The sequence below is a fragment of the Apodemus sylvaticus genome, chromosome 7 (assembly GCF_947179515.1).
Source record: "Apodemus sylvaticus chromosome 7, mApoSyl1.1, whole genome shotgun sequence".
NCBI lineage: Eukaryota > Metazoa > Chordata > Mammalia > Rodentia > Muridae > Apodemus > Apodemus sylvaticus.
The window spans coordinates 73518944-73535842 of NC_067478.1; the positions used below are offsets into that span (position 1 = coordinate 73518944).

Here is a 16899-nt window from a genome sequence, read left to right on the forward strand (position 1 = left end):
GATTCCCCCAGAATTTCTTTTGTTGCTGAGAATCGTTTTAGCTATCCTGGGTTTTTTGTTATTCCAGATGAATTTGTTAATTGCTCTTTCTAACTCTGTGAAGAATTGAGTTGGGATTTTGATGGGTATCGCATTGAATCTGTATATTGCTTTTGGCAAAATGGCCATTTTAACTATATTGATCCTGCCGATCCATGAGCATGGGAGGTTTTCCCATTTTTTGAGGTCTTCTTCCATTTCTTTCTTCAGAGTCTTGAAGTTCTTGTCATAAAGATCTTTCACATGTTTGGTAAGAGTCACCCCAAGATACTTTATACTGTTTGTGGCTATTGTAAAGGGGGTCATTTCCCTAATTTCTTTCTCAGCCTGCTTATCCTTTGAGTGTAGGAAGGCCACTGATTTGCTTGTGTAGATTTTATAACCTTCCACTTTGCTGAAGATTCTTTAATCTGTAAAACTTACATGAAATGGATGATACAAGAATAATAGTTAAATTGAAAACTCCAGTAAGCATTACTTTTTTATCTTCCCCTGTGTGTTAGTTACTCTCTTGTTATTGTCGCCAAAAGCCTATGTAGACACAGCCCTCACAAGGAAACAAGCAAACACATGAAAACAAGGCCAGGCAGAGCACTCCTTTGTCCCCATGTGTTTATTAGGTTTTCAAAGGTGAGATGAGCAACTCATTAAGTTAGGGCCATTAATTTTATATCTCAGAATTCTTTTTTCCTCTTGATTATTAACTATATTCTTAAATGACAGGCTTGCTAGATAAAGTACTTCTAGGTGATCAAAGGTTTTCTTAAAAACACCTTCATTCATGAATAGTGCTTTATTTTAAACATTTCATGATGCTTTAAAGGTATTATAATTTTGTAATGCAGAAATTAATAAAGACTGAAGACTTAGAGCATTACCCATAAAATGGGTCAACCAAATTCTTCTGTAGTGTATGAAAGAACCAGAAAGTTTTGTGTCTAGTGAGTTAACTTCAAGATGTAGCTGATCAAACACATAAATTATATTCAGTCTATAAGCCCAACAGTTTTTTTCTTTTTTTCCCCCACCCCTCTTTTTTCTTTTTTACTTCATTAATTTATTCACTTTACATCCTGATTATAACCTGCCCTTCCTCCTTTCCTCCCAGTCCCACCCTTACAAATCCTTCTCCTCAGGGGAAGTCTTCCTTGGGTCCCACCCAACCCCGAGACACCTGCTAAGCATATCCTCTTCCACTGAGACTCAACTAGGCAGTCCAGTTAGGGCAATGGGGTCCAATGGCAGGCAGCTGTCTCCTGAGAGGCTTCATTCAGCTACAGATGGAAACAGATGTAGAGACCAACAGCCAAACATCAGAGAAGTAGAGATGGAGAAGTCTTGTGGAAGAGCTGAGGATAGAATTGAACAAGCCAGAGGAGTCAAAGACAGCACAGAAGACCTACAGAGTCAAGTAACCCGGACCCATGGGGGCTCACATAGACTGAACCACCAACCAAAGAACATGCAGGGGCTGCACCTAGGCCACCTGTATACATACATACATATGTGGGTATGTGTACGTGTATGTATGTATGTATGTACGTATGTATGTATGTATGTATGTATGTATAGTGTTTTAAAGAGGTAGTTTTAGATGCCCTATATGCCTGAGGCCTTACCTGCTATGAGTATATCCAAGTATGTGTCCTTCCCCAGCCCTTACAGAAAAAAATTTTTTTTAGTTTTCTTTTTTTATTATTATTACTTTTACATTTTAACATTCTAGTTGTTGCCCGACTCCCTGTCTACCCTCCCACAGCTCCTCATCCCATTTCTCCTCCCTCCTGTCTCTAAGAGGATATCCCCCCCCTAACCCCCTACTAGGCTACCCCATTCCTTGGGACCTCAAGTCTGTCCTTTCTCCCACTGAGGCCAGACCAGGCTGTCCTCTGCTATATATGTGTCAGGGTCCTCAGAGTACCTCATGTATGCTGCCTGGTTGCTGGCTTAGTGTCTGGAGAGATCTCAGGGGTCCACATTCATTGAGACTGCTGGCCTTCCTATGGGGTTGTCCTCCTCCTCCTCAGTTTCTTCCAGTCTTTCCCTAATTCAACCACAGGGGTCCCCAACTTCAGTCCATTGGTTGGGTGTAGTATCTGCATCTGTCTCAGTCAGCTGCTTGTTGGACCTCACAGAGGACAGCCATGCTTAGCTCCTGTCTGTAAATACACCATAGCATCAGTAATAGTGTCAGGCCTTGGAGCCTCCCCTTGAGATGGATTCCAAGTTGGGCCTTTCCCTCAGTCTCTTCTCCATTTTTAACCCTGCAATTCTTTTAGACAAGAACAATTCTGGGTCAGAGTTTTTGACTGTTGGATGGCAACCCCATCCCTCCACTTGATGTCCTGTATTTCTTCTGGAGGTGGAGTCTACTAGTTCCCTCTCCAAGGCTGGGCATTTCATCTAAGGTCCTTCCCTCAGAGTCCTGAGCTTCCCTCACCTCCCAGGTCTCTGGTACATTCTAGAGCATCCCCCCACCCCCTGAAGTTGCATATTTCCGTTCATTTTGCTGGCCCTCCGGGCTTCTCTCTTGTCTCCCCTCCCCATACCTGACCATGTATCATTTCCACACCCCCCCTCCTCTCTGACCTAGGTTACTCTCTCCCTCTGCCTCCCATCATTGTTTTCTTCTCTCTCCCAAGTGGGATTGAAGCATCCTCACTTGGGCCCATCTGCTTGTTAACCCTCTTGAGTTCCATGGATTATGTCATGGGTATTCTGTACTTTTTTGGCTATTATCTACTTATTGCCTCACAGAAATTTTAAATCAATTATTCAGGATCTGCAGGCACCAGAGAGCCATTCAGAAATAGGATGAATCATTAAAACTCTTTTCCTTGGTGGGAGAGTTGGCTCCGCCTCTTTCCAGTACAGCACTTGGGTGAGATAGCCAGGGCAGTGCTGGAGAGAGAGCATTGATAGTGTGGGTGTAGAGGGGTGACCAGATGGCTATGACTGGAATGTGGGAAAGCTGGCTCCATCCCTCTCCTAAGGAAAGCAGGAGAGCTGGCCTTAGTGGAACTGGCTCCAGAGTGCTGCCCTACCTGGCCAGCTCAGGTACCACCCAGGCCCAGATCTAAGGTTTTGAGTTGGACTACTACCTCATCTGCTGGTGCATAGAAAAGTGCCAGTCCTACAGATTCAAAGTATCTCCATGATACAGGCAACAACAGGATATCCAAGAGAAGTCCTGGTGAGGATCCAGTCTTCATAATATAGCAGAAGCCAGAGGCCGTGAACAAGACCAATGACTCAGTGCAATGGGCATTTGCAAGTGAAGATGTTTAGACAAAAGGATGTACTGTGCGACACACTACATCTTCCATAATGAGATTTTGTTTTGTTTATTTATTTAACTTATTTTACTTCTTATTACTTTCCATGAGGAGGTTGCAAGGGTGAAGGACAGATTCAAAGGGACAGGGAAATGAGTGGGTTTAGGACACATGATATAAAATTAACAAAGAATCAATAAACAGTTAAAAAATATTTTGCCAAATCAGTGACAGTTGAACTTCTAGGAACCTCTGCCTCCTGGGCACCATGTTACATACTTGAGGACTGAAGAATACAGAGTTCCACATAGTGGACTTGACTGATGGGACTAGGCAGTGGGTCCTGAGAAGAGCACACCATGCAACAAGTCTTACATGGGAGGGTCATTAAATAGGCAGCCCGGGAGATAGAAAAGAAGAGAGAGGGACAATGCCAAGGAGACTGTGACTTTTATTGGGGCTGTGGTGCATGTGCAAAGGAACATGTGACAGTGTCCCCTGGGCAGCTAGAAATGATGTATCTTGTTGTATCCCTTGAAAGCTGGCCATAAAGATGCCTGATTGCTAACATTGACTGTCTTAAGAGAAGAGACTTAAAAATATTAATAGTGTACTGGCTGGTTTTGTGTCAACTTGACACAAGCTGGAGTTATCACAGAAAAAGGAGCCTTCCTTGAGGAAATGCCTCCATGAGATCCAGCTGTATGGCATTTTCTCAATTAGTGATCAAGTGTTAGAGGGCCCCTTGTGGGTGGTGCCATCCCTGGGCTGGGTGGTCCTGGGTTCTATAAGAAAAGGGGAGCAAGCCAGCAACCAGCACCCCTCCACGGCTGCTGCATCAGCTCCTGCCTCCAGGTTCCTGCCCTGTGTGACTTCTCATCCTGACTTCTTTGGATGATGAACAGCAATGTGAAAGTGTAAGCTGAATAAACCCATTCCTCCCCAACTTGCTTCTTGGTCTTGATGTTTTGTGTAGGAATACAAACCCTGACTAAGACAGGGTCTCTTCCTAATCCAGCATAACATGCCTCTCACACAGATCTTGTCAAAACAGATTTTTTTTTTACTGGATCCAGGCTATAATATACTGATTAACATACCTGTGCATGAATCTTTAATATATATATAAAAAAGTTCTACCCCTCCAAAAGAAAAAGAAAAAAAATTTCTTGTGGAAGCTGTAATGTGTCACAATGTATTCAAAGGTATACCCTTTTGTCTGCACTTCTTTACTTGCAAATGCAGCAGATAAGATGCAGGACCAGCTCTCTACTCTCATGACCTCAGGATGGTGAGGAGTGGGCATCTCTCCCTCACCCACACCACCTCACAGCAGATGAGTAGCAGGGCCAGCTCTCCCAGGCTCACATCCTCAGAGCTGGCTCACCTGCACCTCCCACTACCTCACCCACCTCTGAAACCAGGGCCAGCTCTACTGTGCTTCCTTTGAAAGGTGCAGGCCTATCTTCTGAGTACTTCTGAGGGGCAGGGCCACCTCTCCCAGGATTCACGGGGGATAGGTAGAACCAGCTCCAAACAGCCTTCAGGCATCACCATGGCCCCAGGTGGCAGCTCAGACCAGGGACCTCTGCCTGGCCTTTGGTAGTAAAAGATGGCCTGCTGCTGCAAAGTACAATCTCAGACATGACCCTCAGTGGGAGCAGCAGGCCAGGACCTCATCATGGCCTTAGGTAGCATCACTGGCTTCTCACATCAGGCTCTGCCTCACTATCTTGAATGGCTAGTTCGACCTCTCTTCATGGTGCTCACACTGTTCTGCTTCTCTTTCATCTGTCCACTACTTACTTGATCATCTTAATGGCCCCAGGGTCCTCTGGGTACCTGGGGCCCTCTCAGGATCATATGCTCTACCAGTTCTGTGTGGCACATGGCAGGGATCATTGAGGGCTTACTCCTCACCTGAGCCCTGAGGCTCCAGACTGGGAGTCACTTCTCGGGCTTGCTGTGCCAGCCAAAGCCACGCTGTGCCAGCCAAAGCCACGCTGTGCATGGCTGGGGGTCATGTCCAAGATTACTATGTTTAAAAAAATCTCCAATATAAAATACAGAGAAGTCAGAGCAAGCAAAAGTCGTGCAAGATAAATCTTTAAAATCATTTTTTCTTTAACACCTGCAATTTCACTAAATTAAAGATATAATTAATTAAATAAAAACCATCATGAAGGAGCTGGGAAGATGCCAAATCAGTAAAGCACTTGCCCCACAACGTGGTGACCAAAAATATCAAAGCATACATTGCCAAAACCCACATAAAAAGTGACATATACCTATAATTGGCAAGATGGGGAGGCAGAGACTTCAGTGAGAGACACTGGCTCAAACAAAAGATAAAAGGTGCTTGAGGAACATAATGGAGCATGTGTCTTTATTGCATGCCAGGGAATCCTTTGGATATATGCCCAGAAGAGGTATAGCAGGGTCCTCCGGAAGTGTCATGTCCAGTTTTCTGAGGAACCGCCAGACTGATTTCCAAAGTGGTTGTACCATCTTACAGCCCTACCAGCAGTAGAGGAGTGTTCCTCTTTCTCCACATCCTCGCCAACACCTGCTGTCTCCTGAGTTTTTGACCTTAGCCATTCTGACTGGTGTAAGGGGAAATCTCAGGGTTGTTTTGATTTGCATTTCCCTAATGACTAATGATTTTGAGCACTTCTTAAGGTGCCTCTCGGCCATCTGAATTTCTTCAGGTGAAAATTCTTTGTTTAGATATGTACCCCATTTTTAATAGGGTTATTTGGTTCCCTGGGGTCTAACTTCTTGAGTTCTTTGTATATATTGGATATTAGCCCTCTATCAGATGTAGGGTTGGTGAATATCCTTTCCCAATTTGATGGTTGCCGGTTTGTCCTTTTAACAGTGTCCTTTGCCTTACAGAAACTTTGTAACTTTATGAGGTCCCATTTGTCAATTGTTGATCGTAGAGCATAAGCTATTAGTGATCTGTTCAGGAACTTTTCCCCTGTGCCCATGTCCTCAAGGGTCTTCCCCAGTTTCTTTTCTATTAGTTTCAGTGTGTCTTGTTTTACATGGAGGATGTCCCTCAGAGGAGGAATGGATACAGAAAATGTGGTATATTTACACAATGGAATACTACTCAGCAATTAGAATCAATGAATTCACAAAATTTTTAGGCAAATGGTTTGATCTGGAAAATATCATCCTAAGTGAGGTAACCCAATCACAAAAGAATACACATGGAATGCAATCTCTGATAAGTGGATATTAATTAGCCCAGAAGCTCTGAATACCCAAGGCACAAATCGCATAACAAATGACTCCCATGAAGAAGTGTGGAGAGGGTCCTGATCCTGGAAAGGATTGCTCCAGCATTGGAGGGGAATATAAGGACAGAGAAAAAGGAGGGAGGTGATTGGAGAATGGATGGAGAGAAGAAGGTTTAGGGGACATATGGGGAGGGGGGATCTGGGAAAGGGGAAATCATTTGGAATATAAACAAAGAACATAGAAAATAAAAATATTTTAAGAAAAAAAAAGGTGCTTGAGGAACAACACAATGGGACTCTGTGCCTCTTTTCATTTTTTTCTTTTTTTTATTGGATATTTTCTTTATTTACATTTCAAATGTTATCCCCTTTCCCACTTCTCCTCCCTTCCCCGCCCCAACCCTTTATCCCATCTCCCCTCTGCCTGCTTCAGTGAGGGTGTTTTCCTACCCACCCCCACTCCCACCTCCCTGCCCTGGCATTCCCTGTACTGGGGCATTGAGCTTTCATGGGACCAAGGGCCTCCCCTCCCATTGATGCCCAACAAGGCCATCTTCTGCTACATATGTGGCTGGAGCTGTGGGTCCCTTCATGTGTACTCTTTGGTTGGTGGTTTAGTCCCTAGGAGCTCTGGGGGATCTGATTTTGTTGCTCTCCCTATGGGGTTGCAAACCCCTTCAGCTCCTTCAGTCCTTCTAACTCCTCCATTGGGGACCCCCCACTCCCCCACTCACCCTCCCTGCCCCCCAATGCCCCCACACACATCCCACACACACACCCACACCCCCCACACCCCCGCACTCAGTCCAATGGCTCAGACACTGTGAGCATCTGCCTCTGTTCTTGTCAGGCTCTGGCAGAGCCTCTCAGGAGACAGCTAGATCAGGCTCCTGTCAGCATGCACTTCTTGGCATCCACAATAGTGTCTGGGTTTAGTGACTGTATATGGGATGGGTCCACAGGTGGATGGCTTTTCCTTCAGTCTCTGCTCCACACCTTGTCTCTGTATTTCCTCCTGTGAGTATTTTGTTTCCCCCTTCTAAGAAGGACTGAAGCATCCACTTCTTTTTGAGTTTCATGTGGTCTGTGAATTGTATCTTGGGTATTCCAAGCTTTTGGGTTAATATCCACTTATCAGTGAGTACATACCATGTATGTTCTTTTGTGACTGGGTTACCTACTCAGGATATTTTCAAGTTCCATCCATTTGCCTAAGAATTTCATGAAGTCATTGGTTTTAATAGTATTCTATTGTATAAAGGTACCACATTTTCTGTATCCATTCCTCTGTTGAAGGGCATCTGGGTTCTTTCCAGATTCTGGCTATTATAAATAAGACTGCTATGAACATAGTCGAGCATGTATCCTCGTTATATGTTAGGGCATCTTTTGGCTATATGCCCAGAAATGGTATAGGTAGTAATATGTCCAATTTTCTGAGGAACTGCCAAACTGATTTCCAGAGTGGTTGTACCATCTTGCAATCCCACCAGCAATGGAGGAGTGTTCCTCTTTCTCAATATCCTCACCAGCATCTGCTGTCACCTGAGTTTTTGATCTTAACCATTCTGACTGGTATGAGGTGGAACCTCTGGATCCTTTTGATTTGCATTTCCCTGATGACTAAGGATATTGAACATTTCTTTAGGTGCTTCTCAACCATTCGGTATTCCTCAGTTGAGAATTCTTTGTTTAGCTCTATACCCCATTTTTAATAGGATTATTTGGTTCTCTGGAGTCTAACTTCTTGAGTTCTTTGTATATATTGGATATTAGCTCTTTATCAGATATAGGGTTGGTAAAGATCTTTTCCAAATCTGTTGGTTGCCATTTTGTCCTATTGACTGTATCCTTTGCCTTATAGAAGCGTTGCAATTTTATGAGGTCGACTCTTGTGTTTTAGAAAAAGAATTTTTTGCCATTTTGTAATAAGAAATGTAAATGTTGTCCTACTAGAGATATTTAAGAATCCGTTCTCACATGAAACAGTGTTATGAGTGCATAAACTTAGTTCATACAAAATTTTAATATAGTTCTTTGCCAGTCCCTGTGATAGCATTTTATATGCATTACCTCAGTTAGCCACTTCAGGAACCTATAATGTAGTCATATTATTATCCCTGTTTTATAGATAAAAAGTTAGATTTTAGAAAAAATAATATTCATATGACTAATAAAGGCAAAGGTGAGGCTTGACTGGCTCCCTAACCTCAGAACCAACACCCTTGAATGTCTCATTGCCTCATGTAGAATTGCAGAAATCATCTCTGTCCAATTGTCATGTTTCACTGAAACATACTCACTTATTCTTATTTCTAGGTTTATGTTCCAGATGAAAATAATGCTGTTTTGGGAAGAAATACAAATAAACAAGTTTTTGAAGGCTTGACAACTGGACTTCTCAGAGCTGGTGCTGTGGTTTTTAGCTGTCTGATTGCCAACCGACCAGATGGAAACAGCCGGCCAGCTACACCAAAAATATCAACACAGGAAATGAAAAACAAACCCTCACAAGGTGATGCTTTTAACAGTCGAGTGCAAGACCTTATCAGGTAAAATCTCTTCACTTCTTACAATGTTTTTTTTTAAGATATTAAAATAATTAGAACTTAAGACTCTCTAGATAGTTGTAGTTTGTGTAGCATGATCCATAATTTTTTAGTCGAATCTATACCATCATTTGTAGGAAGAAGGAAAAGCAATATAAAGCTCAACTGCCACTCTGGATGTGGAGCCAGAGCAACAGCAGCACTGCTCCTCAGAGTGTTAGCACCCTCTCCGTCACCTTCTAGTCAGACTTAATATAACAGAGTTACCGTTTATGGAGCACTTGCTACAGCTAAGACTTTGGAATCTTTGCAGCCCTGTAAGTGTACAGCTTCTAATTTAAACTAAATGAGGAAATTGTTCAGGGAAGTTAAGTGCTTTGACCAAGGTTATATAATGAGTTAAAAAGTAGAGTGGAAAGCTGAGACTGGAGCTCACATCTACTTAGACTTTCAACATCTATACATTTTCCTCCACACAAATGTGGCAGTTTCTGACACCTGTTCATGCCTGCCTTGCTTCCTTCAAAGGTCTCCTTTGCTCCAGGGAAATTAACTCCTACTTTAGCATCTGAACTTTTTTTCCTTTTGTGAATCTTGAATCAGGTAGAATGTTTAATTTCCCAGCAGGGTTCCATCTGGTGTTAATCAGTTACTGTTGCACCACTCAGCAAGCCTTCTGTGGTCTGCACTGATCTTTGGATTCCAAATCCTTGCAATTTGTTGCTCTATGAAACTTACAGTAGGTTAATAGAGAAAGAAAATGCCCTCTTCTACACTGGTTTCTTTTGCAGCTCATAAATTCCCTTTGGCTTCTTGTGCTGCTTCATTGGGAAGAGTTGTTTCATTCAGTATCTTTCCTTCACTCCTCCTTTCATCCCCTGCCCTCTTTTGCAAGCTTATTTATTGCTGGAGAGCACCAGGCCCTTTGGGTCCACAACCATTTATCTTAGAGCACTTGACTTTTACCCTCCCTGCCCTTTCTCTCAGTTGCTTGATCCCATTCAATTTCCTCATGTCCTTTTGGTCATTGCAGAGCTTAGCCATCCCTGATGATGAATGTCATTGTGTCCCAGCAGTCTCCCTTAGGGATGTGGTGAGCCCCTCCTTTGGCTGTGGTAAGGCAGAAGGTCCAGCCTAATGGTTTAGTACAATTCCAGTACACCTTCTAGGAGAAGGTGAATGTATTTTCACATGGATTACTAAGTTGCCAAATCCTTCTTTTTTTGTGATTTTTTTTATTTTTTATTTTTTACCACTGTCACTCTCTTCAGACTCATCAGATTCCATTACAGATAACTGCGAACCACCATGTGGGTGCTGGGATTTGAACTCAGAACATTTGGAAAAGCAGTCAGTGCCCTTAACCACTGAACCATGTCTCCAGCCCCCAGCCAGATCCTTCATAAAGGAAGAAATTATTGCTGGGGGCGGGGGAGGGGGAGTGGGATAGCAGTACTTTTCTGTCATGACAGATAACAGGTGTAGCTTTGAAAAGATGATTAACAAGCACAGTATTTGGGAATAAATCCTTTGGAATATTATTTTCTTAAAGATAGACATTATAATACTGATTTGCTGAGCTGGAGGAAGGACTTGTTCCGACTCATCTCAGTGATGATGTCATGGAACACTCGCTTCACCCTTGAGGACGCCTCCCAGAGCACACAGAGCCTAAGTATTCACTTCCGTATTTATTTTCTATAACTTTCCCAAATATTAACAGGACCATACTTTATCTCTGCTGCATCATGGGCAGTGTTGTCAGTTGTAAAGCTAAGTGAGAAGGTGTCATTGCAGTCTCTGGAGCTGCTGTCTGACTAAGTGAGGTGTCATTGCAGTCTCTGGAGCTGCTGTCTGACTTGGCCCAGAAATGGATCTTGAACAGAGCAAGAGCAAACCCTCACATAGGTCTCTTTCTTCCTACCTGGCACAGAACAGGCATGAATATATCTTTCTCAGTGTTTAAATTTTCAATTTTTTAAATGCATCAACATACACAAAAACAATATTGTAGATACTATGCTCTAACAACTGGTGTTTTTCTCTTTTAATCTCATATTTTGGATTTTTTTCTTTTTTTAAACAAAAGTAATGGCACAGCTAGAATTACTTCCTCACCTTTGTCCTTTTTCCCTATCCTCTATCTTCTAAGGCCTACATCAGTAGCTTAAAGTGGACAGACATCATCCATGCCTGTTCTATGTGTCTGTGTGAGCGTGTATGATTATCCATAAACAATATGTTGTACTTTAAATTTATGTGACTTCTTAACAATTATATGAATACTCTGATAGTATTTGCCAACTACTAGTTGATACAGTTAAATTCAACATGTTTCAATGTTGTTAATTTTGGCTGTTCTATAATTCTGCTCTATAAATAAGCCCATAATATTTATTTACCTGTTCCCATAGAAAACTGATTCCTCCTTTTCAGTATTCACTAAAAAATGAAGCCAATGCCTTCATAGACATGTTTTGGGTTTGTATCATTTTCAAGGTCATGTACTTACAGGAGGGATTGTGAATGATTAAATAAATGAATGTTCATCTTTACCAGATAATACCATACTGCTCTCCCTAGTAACTATATAATTTTTCTATCAGAAAATAAAAGTTCCCATTTCCAATATGCTTGCTTTTATAATTCTCATAGGCATAAAATAGTAAGTGGTTATTGTATTCATTTACATTGTACTTTTTATTAGTGAAGGAGAACATTGTTCATCACCATTATCTATATCAATCAGAATTTGGTTAAGAAAACAGAATTAAAATTGTAAGAAATTTAAATTGAAAGGATTTAATGTAGAAAATTAGGTGCCTACGAAATTACCTATGTTTGGTCTCCAGGAACTCCCAAAACAATAATGTAGAACTGTAGAGCGATTATATCTGTAGACATCAAGGACTACTAGCTCTTTAAAAATTAAATCATTTGAAATGTAAATAAAAAAATATATCAATTAAAAAAAAGGAATTGTGCTAGATCAAGGAACCGAGGAGATCACTCAGTGAGTAAGACTGCTGGCTGTGAAACTCAGTTCAGAGGCCCAGCACCTATGTCAAAGTAGACCTACCGCATGCCTGTGAACCCAGTGTTCGGGGGTAGGGGGCAGAGACCGCTAGACCCTGGGTGCTCTCTTGGCCTGGCAAAGTGCTTCAGGTTCAGTGAGAGACCCTGCCTAAAAGATAGGTGGAAAACCATAGAGTTTAAAGTACATTGATCTAATGGATTATGCACTGGAGACTGGATTTAAATCACATTTACCTATGGATAGGTATAGACTATAGGCATATTTATTTACCAAGCGGGGATGCCCTACACATGTATCACTTGTGTAGGGCAGACTTTCTCATACCTGGGGATGACCAGGTCTGGGAAACAGTATTTAGCATTACGATGCATAGCAAAAGGCAAATCTCAACTGGGTAGCCCTCATTGGCCTTATCCCTGAAGAAAACTGATTTTACTTCCCTCAGCAGCCATCAGTTACCAATAGCTCCTCAATTAGAGATGGCACTGAATCAACCTTTCTCCCTACAATTTTTGGATTTTGGCTGGCAGGATTTCATGCAGACATTGTGCATGTTGTCATAGCTATGAGTTCATGTGTACAACATTTTGACATGTCTAGCAAACACTGTTTTGCTAGAGATGATTTTTCCACCCCCTCTTCTGCAGTGATTCCTAAGCCTTGCAGTGAATAGAAGAATGGTATAGAGGCCTCATTTAGAACATGGTGTCTTACTCTCTCCACATGGCACTAACAGTGCATCTCTATGTTAAAATCACTATCTACTACAAAAAAAGCTTCTGCAATGAGGACTATGTGTATTAGTAGGAGGCAATTTATTTCTATATCCATTTAGAAGAATACTAGGCTTTGCCCTAGGCTGTGACCTCACTAGCCCCAGGGGTCTAGTAAATGCTACGAGGCACAAGTTCTGGCTTTTAGAGAGGGCTTCAAATCGGTAAAATGGTTGGTTAGTCTCCTCACATGTGCACACTGTTGCACCAGTTGGCATATATTGTCAGGCCAGCTATTAGTGTACCTCACAGGGTTTACATATGGGTAAAAGTGTTACTTTCCTCCCCTAGTAGCATGCATAGAACCTTCTATTACTATGAAAGCTAGTCACTGGGGATGACTTGATTTTTCCAAGTCCTATGACTGTGACTCTTGTATGTGGAATTATTATTGATTTCTTTTTTTTTTCTTGCCTGTAGTCCTGTCTGTAGTATCACACATTAAGTTTACTTGCTTTATCTCTCTAGTGTTCTTTAATTTGAAATTGTTTTCATTGTTAGTCTCATTCTCTCACATACCCTCAGTTCTCAGTGGGGATATAAGTTATTTTATGGAGCATTCCTAGTCTGTCCTCATGGTTCAATTATGATTATTATCTTTCTATATTTACAATTAAGAGTCTTAATGTTATTTATGTTCTTAATGGTGATTTTATTTTAGTGGAGAACCTACAGTTGACATTAGAAATTTAAAGTGTTAACAGGAGTGTTTGGGTAGCGTGTCTATGTGGGCAGTCCTGCGTAAAGTCAGTGGACCAGAAAACACAACAAAAACACATGGCAGTGGAAGGGGGGTTATTAGGACAGAAGGATAAAAAATTGTGAGGTTGTCAGTTGGGCTGATGTGTGTGTGTGTGTGTGTGTGTGTGTGTGTGTGTGTTTAAGTTGTTAAAGAATAAATTAATTTTTGAAAGTATATCTGGGAAGCATCATTTTGTCTTCTAAGTCTGTATGTTGTGGTAAATTTAGTCCCCTACTTCTTAAGAAAATACAACTTGTTAATACTATAAAGATCATTATACATTTTTTTCACCTATTGTCAGATTCTTCAGACCAAGAGGAATGTTAAGAGAATAGCTGATTGTTTAGTACTAAATCTAGGGACATTGGTACTTAAGTTGTGTTATTCAAACCTATATTCTGTGTGTATGTCGAGGGATCTAAGCCTGAATGTGCTAAGATTTATCATAGAAGATGAAGATATTGCTACCTGTACAGATTGAGACATACTGTTCTCTCTCACTAGCTATGTGGTGAACATGGGTCTGATTGACAGACTTCATGGCTGCTTCCTCTCAGTGCAAGGCCCAGTAGATGAGAATCCCAAAATGGCCACCTTTCTGCAGCATGCCACAGGATTCCTACGTGGGATGTGTATGCTATGCTTTGCTGTCACTGGAAGGTAAGACTCACAGGTTAGAGCTTCTCTTAAGTTTTGCCTGTCTGAATTTCATACTGTGTGGTAGTCACTCAGCCTCTTCCCCTATATTTCCCTTGTCACTGGTTTTCCACATTGAGACGTGGATTACATTTTTCTTTGAAGATGGGATGGATGTTCCTGCCAGAGTCAGTCTGTTTTGTTTTGTTTTTTTCCTAACTAGTGTCATAAAGACCTGAATGCATCCAGTTCCTCTTCTAGTGAGATCCAGGGGTGTCGTTCTCAGACATCAGTGAGCCAGTGATGAAACACACCAAACCAAATCAGCCCATTAGCCCAGAATAGCACAGCCGCACCATGCTGTTGTTGCCAGTCACCTCCTTTCAGTTAATCTCCTAGATCCTTATTTTCTCTACTTTTCCTTCTTCCAAAGTACCAACACAAAGAAATTATCCAACAACAGTAGCTCCCTGAAAGTGCTCATAGCTGATAGGTATGGCTAAAGTAAAGTGTCAGGCACTGCTAGGGACTTGACTTCCACCCTTTAAGTTATCCTCAAAAATAATTGTTAGACCAACAGGATGGTCCAGAGATTAAAACCACACAAGCCTGAGGACATGACTTTGTGATCCCCAGAACTCAGGGTTGAAAGAGATTTCCAAAAATGTGTCCTCTGACTTCTGTATATACACTGTTGCATATATGTACCCAGTATTCACACACACGATAAAAAGCAACAGTTCTCCAGAAAGGACAGGGACTCTCCTGGGTGTTCTTTTTTCTCTGACTGAGAGTCATTTACAGTAGTGACTTGTTATATTGATAGGAATATGATACATCCAAGAAACGTACCAATGACATTCAGTAAAGTAGTTTGCTTAAAATTAAATTCTAAATAGCACTTACTCATATTTGGAATTTTCTTTCATCCCATATTTTGAAGTTTTGTTCCAAAGAAAAAAAAAGTATTTGTAGCATTTAGAGATTGGCTTCTTAAAGGAATCTGACCCGTCTTATTTCATGGAACACAGATTGCTAGTGTTGTGTGCATATATAGGATCCCTAAACTCACCTATTCTTTCTTACTCTGACCCAGCCCTTCATCTCTGACATTTATAGGAAAATTAAAATTGTCTGAAATTTCAGGGAAGCAAAGATAGCCTGTATCAGTGTTCCAGGTAGTTTCTGTCTAAGCACGTAACCAAAGTCTGCCTTTTTGATAATAGAATCAGGAGTAGTTGTTACCATATTACAGAGTTTAGACATAGGAACAGCTCTGTTTGGGCGTTGGCACCAGCTTATCTTGCCCAGTTAGCTCTTCCCTGGTGGTCTCTGACACAACAAGCCCCTTCTGGTCCTGGCTCTTTATCTGTAGTACACAGTATAACAAATTTGCTAGCATATTGTGTATATCACCTGTGCTCATTTTGAATTTAAATGACATAGGTATCACATAGGTAAGTGTTATGTTTATTAAAAGATAAGGAGATTGGGGATATGTTCTATGTAGGTGTGCTGAGATATGGGGGAAGGGGGTGCCTCTGTGGGCCCATGCTGAGGCATCCCTTCCCCCTGAGGGACCAGCTACACGATATAGTATATATAGAATTTATTAAGGGCATGGGGATTTGAGAGGGAATTTGAGAGGGTAGTAGAGGCAGAGAAAGGCAGAGAGAGTAGAGAATTAGAGGAGTGGAAGAGTAGAGGCCTGCCATGAGCATGTGGACAGAGAGAGGGGGAAGGGAATGGGGAGAGAGGAGGGGAGGGAAGCAGAGTGAGAAGCAAGAGAGAAGAGGCAAGCAGCCCCTTTATAGTGGGCCAGGCCTACCTGGCTATTGCCAGGTAACTGTGGGGCGGAGCTTAGACAATGCTAACAATAAGCATGTGGTTGTTGTATAGTTTGTACTCTTTACCTTTTGCTTATACAACTTCAGTCATTTGAAGTCTGTGGCACTTGAAAGTTAAAGGTTATCCATCATCTCCTTTTCATAGGGAAAGCAACTGAGACAAACTGACTTGAATTAGTACTCAAAATTTCTGTCTACCATTTCTACACTTGACTTAATCTTATTCAGAATGTTAACATATGTATTTATTTTAATTTTCATATTTATATACATGGAAAACAGGATTCTCATCCTTCACATATCATCATGATCTTATCCAGTAGCACACACTGAGAGCATCTGCCGTGGGCCAGGTTTGTTAAGTTAGGTACTAACAACACTGACCTTGGGGAGCCCAGAGTCTAATGTGGAGTCAGACATACAAACTAATGGCCACAGTCAAGGAGGCTGTACTCAGAAGAAAGGAAACACACCAAGAGAAGGTTAAGAAACAGTTCAGAAAACTAAAGTCTGGGGTTTCTATTAAGACAGGATCTCACTTTGTTGCTCCTGTGGCCTGAAACTCCTTACGTAGACCGGGCTGACCTTGAACTCATAGGTACTGGCCTGCCTCTGCCACCTCAGTGCCAAGATTAAAGAAGTGCCCCACCTTCCCCTGCAGTAGGCTGAATGTTCAAGTATGCTGGACATGTCGGGGAAATGCAGTGAAGCAGGCAGTATGTTGCCTTCATACCACCTAACTGCCCTGCTTCTCCA

General features: G+C 41.8%; 1 protein-coding gene across 3 annotated transcripts in view; it reads left to right on the forward strand.

Moving 5' to 3' along the window:
* Positions 1-16899, forward strand: part of Scaper (S-phase cyclin A associated protein in the ER) — a 414909-nt gene that overhangs the window by 345768 nt on the left and 52242 nt on the right. For all 3 annotated transcript variants that reach the window (XM_052188286.1, XM_052188287.1, XM_052188288.1), the window contains 2 exons: positions 8879-9111; positions 14165-14320. In XM_052188286.1, coding sequence (XP_052044246.1) covers positions 8879-9111; positions 14165-14320 — 389 coding nt within the window. The remainder of the gene's footprint in view (positions 1-8878; positions 9112-14164; positions 14321-16899) is intronic.